The sequence below is a fragment of the Pinus tabuliformis genome, chromosome J (genome assembly GCF_031772625.1).
Source record: "Pinus tabuliformis cultivar Carrire ecotype Pingquan chromosome J, CPIR1, whole genome shotgun sequence".
NCBI lineage: Eukaryota > Viridiplantae > Streptophyta > Pinopsida > Pinales > Pinaceae > Pinus > Pinus tabuliformis.
This window is the reverse complement of record NC_142295.1, coordinates 11121420-11127625: the sequence shown is the minus strand read 5'-3', so window position 1 is coordinate 11127625 and position 6206 is coordinate 11121420. Positions and strand designations below refer to the sequence as shown.

General features: G+C 38.8%; 1 protein-coding gene across 1 annotated transcript; it reads left to right on the top strand.

Moving 5' to 3' along the window:
* The first annotated feature begins 117 nt into the window (after positions 1 to 117).
* On the top strand, positions 118 to 1375 carry LOC149225177 (ABC transporter G family member 43-like). The gene is made up of 3 exons (XM_089379884.1): positions 118 to 336; positions 716 to 1006; positions 1232 to 1375. Exons 1-3 carry the CDS (start codon positions 118 to 120, stop codon positions 1373 to 1375), a joined length of 654 nt encoding a protein of 217 aa, XP_089236010.1.
* The last annotated feature ends 4831 nt before the right edge of the window (positions 1376 to 6206 follow it).

The window sequence follows — 6206 nt, the reverse complement described above, 5'->3', positions numbered from 1 at the left end:
TAAAAACCCTGCGAACTCCAGCAGCGAGCTCTTCAATCTGGTTGTCGAAAAGGGGATACTGAAGGAAGAGGAAGCAAGAAAGTATTTTCAGCGGTCGATTTCTTCCACAGCGGGAGCATGGGTGTGTGTCACCAAGATTTGAAGCTAGAGAACCTGTTATTAGATGAAAATGGTGATATGAAAGTCACCAACGGAGCCAAGGCCGACATCTGGTCGTGCGGAGGCATACTGTTCATGCTCCTGGTGGGCTACCTGCCGTTCCAGGATTTGAATCTGACAGTGATGTATAAGAATTTCAAATGCATGCCCTGGTTTTCCTCTGAAGTTCGGCATCTGGTTATCCGGCTGCTAGACCCTAACCCTCTCTGAGGAGGATCACCGTTCTGCAGCTCATGGAGGTTTCTTGGTTCCGCTGGGGCTTCAAGCGTACGTAGGCCGACAATGATCTCTGGATTCCCCAAGAAGTAAGAAACATTTGCTCGCATCTTAGGGTATTGTGAATAAAATGATATCCACTCTCCAAATGTCACAGTCTTTGAATCACTCGTGTATTCTACATGGCTCCGTCTTCCTTGCGAGGTTGACGAGAAAACTAGAATGGTTGTTCTAAATTTCTCCCCCTTGCATGCAGTTCTTCAGACTGAAGATCTTTCTTATTAATGAGACTTTGCAAGCAGCTTTTACTCACATATTTTTGATGTTACAATAAGTGCAGATGTTTGTGACAGAAGTCATGGAGCTCGTAGAGCTCACTCCTCTGAGAGATGCTCTTGTAGGGCTTCCTGGAGTGACAGGTCTTTCTACAGAGCAAAGGAAGAGACTTTCCATAGCAGTTGAACTAGTTTCCAACCCTTCTATAATCTTCATGGATGAGCCAACTTCAGGACTAGATGCCCGTGCTGCAACAATTGTTATGCGTATTGTTCGCAACACAGTCAATACAGGTCGAACTGTTGTTTGTACCATCCATCAGCCCAGCATTGATATCTTTGAAGCTTTTGATGAGGTGAATTCAAACACTTTCATGATCAATCTATGCAATGTGAAACAAAAGGCCTACTCTATGTTTCTTTGCTTGGCTTAACAACAAATGAAGGGTTGCAAAGGGCTCGAACAAGTCAGGGAATAATTGCTAAATTTTCAGTTTTATTGGTTTGCTAAACTACAGCTCTTTTTATAATCATAAAACTTATTTCCTTCAATTTTGTCCGATTCTTGGTTGTTTGGCCAGGCCATTCCAGAAATACCACAGATTAGCGAAGGATACAATCCAGCGACATGGGCGCTGGAAGTGAGTTCCATAGCTGTTGAGGAAAAACTTGGTGTAGAGTTTGTTGAGATCTACAGAAAATTAGCACTCTATGACTATGTCTAACATAATTGTACGAATTCGTTTAAGAACTTTGAGCTTTTTTAATTGTGCATCTCTAATTTTGTTACCCTATCTTTAGTTACATAATTTCTCCCAAGAAATTGTAATTTTTTCAAAGCCCTGTTTGGCAGTTATGTTGTTCTGTTTTCAGATGGAATCAAGACCTTATTCAAGAGCTAAGCACCCCTGCTCTTGGCTCGTAGAATCTGAGTTTTCCAACACAATATGCACGGTCCTTCAAGGTTCAGTGCGTGGCATGCCTTTGGAAGCAATAATTTCTCCCAAGAAACTATAATTTTTTAAAAGCCCTATTTGACTATTATGTTGTTCTGTTTTGAGATGGAATCAAGCCCTTATTCAAGAGCTAAGCACCCCTGCTCCTGGCTCGCAGGATCTGAGTTTTCCAACGCAGTATGCACGGTCCTTCAAGGTTCACTGCATGGCATGCCTTTGGAAGCAACATTGGTCATATTGGAGGAATCCACACTATAATGTTGCACGGTTTTTTTTCACTACAATCGTTGCCCTACTGTTTGGGACCATTTTTTGGGACCTTGGAACAAAGAGGCTGGACACTCTCTTGACAGGGATAACAGACTTATTTGCAAAACTAGTACTGCCTCACTTTGACATTTTATTTTTTCTATCATTGATTAGTTTATTGTATATTACATATTTGAGTCAACAAAGTGACTTAGCATATTGAGAAATCAAAGCATTATATGGGTAATATATCAAAGCATTATATGGTATTTGCATTCACATTTTTTATTTGATCGCGTGAGCTTAGATCTGTACTACAAAAAAACCAATTTACCCATTGTCAATTTGGTCCACTGATTCAAACATTTCGATTCCTGGCACTTCTGCAGATTCACATTCTTCCAAATGATAGCCTTTTCATTTCAAGACCTTGTTTGACTCTCTTTCTCTGGAAGAGCGAGCAGGTTAGCAGGGCAATTTTGGTTTCAAAGAAAGGCAATTTCCTGTACCGAATAGGTTGTTTAGGAGTGTTCATCAATATGTAAGGGTAAGGTATGAATGGGGAGGTTACAATACAATATGCCACATTGAGGAATTTGTTAGAGTGAAATGCAATTAGGTCGTTCCTTCAATAGACAACGAAGTGAGAAACTTGAATGAACTATATAACTAATTGCTAAATTTTCAGTTTTATTGGTTTGCTAAACTACAGCTCTTTTTATAATCATAAAACTTATTTCCTTCAATTTTGTCTGATTCTTGGTTGTTTGGCCAGGCCGTTCCAGAAATACCATAGATTAGCGAAGGATACAATCCAGTGACATGGGCGCCGGAAGTGAGTTCCATAGCTGTTGAGGAAAAACTTGGTGTAGAGTTTGCTGAGATCTACAGAAAATTAGCACTCTATGAGTATGTCTAACATAATTGTAGGAATTTGTTTCAGAACTTTGAGCTTTTTTTATTGTGTATCTCTAATTTTGTTACCCTATCTTTAGTTACATTATTTCTCCCAAGAAACTGTAATTTTTTTAAAGCCCTATTTGACAGTTATGTTGTTTTGTTTTCAAATGGAATCAAGCCCTTATTCAAGAGCTAAGCACCCCTGCTCTTGGCTCGTAGAATCTGAGTTTTCCAACACAATATGCATGGTCCTTCAAGGTTCAGTGCGTGGCATGCCTTTGGAAGCAATAATTTCTCCCAAGAAACTGTAAATTTTTTAAAGCCCTATTTGACAATTATGTTGTTCTGTTTTGAGATGGAATCAAGCCCTTATTCAAGAGCTAAGCACCCTTGCTCCTGGCTCGCAGGATCTGAGTTTTCCAACACAGTATGCACGGTCCTTCAAGGTTCAGTGTGTGGCATGCCTTTGGAAGCAACATTGGTCATATTGGAGGAATCCACACTATAATGTTGTGCGATTTTTCTTCACTAGAGTCGTTGCCCTACTGTTTGGGACCTTCGAACAGAGGCTGGACACTCTCTTGACAGGCATAGCAGACTTATTTGCAAAACTGGTCTCACCTCACTTTGACATTTTATTTTCTCTATCATTGATTAGTTTATTGTCTATTACATATTTGAGTCAACAGAGTGACTTAGCATATTGAGAAATCAAAGCATTATATGGGTAATATATCAAAGCATTATATGGTATTTGCATTCACATTTTTTATTTGATCGCTTAAGCTTAGATCTGTACTACAAAAAAACAATTTACCCATTGTCAATTTGGTCAACTGATTCAAACATTTCAATTTCTGGCACTTCTCCAGATTCACATTCTTCCAAATGATAGCCTTTTCATTTGAAGACCTTGTTTGACTCTCTTTCTCTGGAAGAGCAATCAGGTTAGCAGGGCAATTTTGGTTTCAAAGAAAGGCAGTTTCCTGTACCAAACAGGTTGTTTAGGAGTGTTCATCAATATGTAAAGGTAAGATACGAATGGGGAGGTTACAATACAATATGCCACATTGAGGAATTTGTTAGAGTGAAATGCAATTAGGTCGTTCCTTCAATAGACAACGAAGTGAGAAACTTGAATGAACTACATAACTTCTCTGTAACACATTCTCTCAGACAACTGAGTGAGAGACATTAGAAAACCTTTGTGCTGATCTTGAATTAGGCTCAAAAGCACTGTTTTTGGTTTTTCTTGAAAGAAAAGATGAAAAGATTGAACTATAAAGATTGCAATCTATAAAAGTATATAACCTATTCACATCCAAATCTTTGAAAATATATGATAAAAACAGGCACTATTCTTTCATAGATTTAATAATTTTTTCAGTCATGTTTACTTGTTAGAGAGGAGAGATAATCTAACCTCTAAAGACAATTCTACACCTGCTAGAGAATTCAGTGTCACTCATGTCTCGACACAATAGAAGAAAGGAATGATCCTTCCTTTCAGGCCATTGTCGATGGCTTTTGAGAACATAAACTATTATGTTAACATGCCACCGATATGTGTATCTATAAATCGTTCAATTGAAATGGTAATCTATGAGTAGTTTGACATACCTGGGTTCTCTTCAATGGAATATCTAGAAATAATATTTAGCTTCGTAACGGGAGATGAAAAGTGAAGGGTTGGGTCAAGACAGGCTACAACTCCTTTCCAATGTAAGTGGATCCTTTAGACCAGGGGTACTTAGAGCCTTGATGGGAGTTAGTGGTGCTGGAAAAACTACCCTAATGGATGTCTTAGCACTTTCGCAGATTCAAATTCTTCCAAATGATAGCTTTTTCATTTGAAGACCTTGTTTGACTCTCCTTCTCTCGAAGAGGGAGCAAGTTAGCAGGGAAATGTTGGTTTCAAAGAAAGGCAATTTCCTGTACTAAACAGGTTGGTTAGGATCGTTCATCAATATTGCTTCCCCGTTGTGGAAGGTCAGGTCAGGGTAAGGTATATCCCATAATGAAAATATATGTTCTTATATCCTTCCATGTCTTGGTGTGAACCCATACCTTGCCTTACCTTTAATGAGGATATTTTGGAACTTGAATCTGAAAGGAAATCAAGGACACCAGTTGAAATCACAAAGCTAAATTCAAGAACTTCGTTTAACTACATCAAGATGCCTGCAAATGATGAAATCATAAGCCTCACTAGAAAATTTTGAACCTGAATTTGGAAGTCATGCGATGGTGGTAGGTAAAATGCCAAAGGCAGATTCAAGGACAATATTTAGAAGCAGTCCAGACATTCTTTATGTGGGGGAGTTAACGGTCACATTGCCAAACATTTCCACTGTAGCCTCTGTAGAAAACTTTAAGGTGGATATTTTGGAACCTAAACCTAGATGTCAAGAAAGGATGGTAGGTGAAATGGAAAAGGTGGATTTAGGGACTTCATTTAAATGCTTGAAGATGATTGCATATGAAAAAATCAATAGAAGTGGGGAATCTCCAAGGGAAATGAATGACAAAAGGCCTACTCTATGTTTCTTTGCTTGGCTTAACAACAAATGAAGGGTTGCAAAGGGCTCGAACAAGTCAGGGAATAATTGCTAAATTTTCAGTTTTATTGGTTTGCTAAACTACAACTCTTTTTATAATCATAAAACTTATTTCCTTCAATTTTGTCCGATTCTTGGTTGTTTGGCTAGGCCGTTCTAGAAATACCACAGATTAGCGAAGGATACAATCCAGCGACATGGGCACCGGAAGTGAGTTCCATAGCTGTTGAGGAAAAACTTGGTGTAGAGTTTGCTGAGATCTACAAAAAATTAGCACTCTATGAGTATGTCTAACATAATTGTAGGAATTTGTTTCAGAACTTTGAGCTTTTTTTATTGTGCATCTCTAATTTTGTTACCCTATCTTTAGTTACATAATTTATCCCAATTAGCTGTAAATTTTTTTAAAGCCCTATTTGACAATTATGTTGTTCCGTTTTCAGATGGAATCAAGACCTTATTCAAGAGCTAAGCACCCCTGCTCTTGGCTCATAGAATCTGAGTTTTCCAACACAATATGCACGGTCCTTCAAGGTTCAGTGTGTGGCATGCCTTTGGAAGCAATAATTTCTCCCAAGAAACTGTAATTTTTTTAAAGCCTATATGACAATTATGTTGTTCTATTTTGAGATGGAATCAAGCCCTTATCCAAGAGCTAAGCACCCCTGCTCCTGGCTCGCAGGATCTGAGTTTTCCAACACAGTATGCACGGTCCTTTAAGGTTCACTGCGTGGCATGCCTTTGGAAGCAACATTGGTCATATTGGAGGAATCCACACTATAATATTGTGCGATTTTTCTTCACTACAGTCATTGCCCTATTGTTTGGGACCATCTTTTCGGACCTTGGAACAAAGAGGCTGCACACTCTCTTGACAGGCATAGCAGACTTAT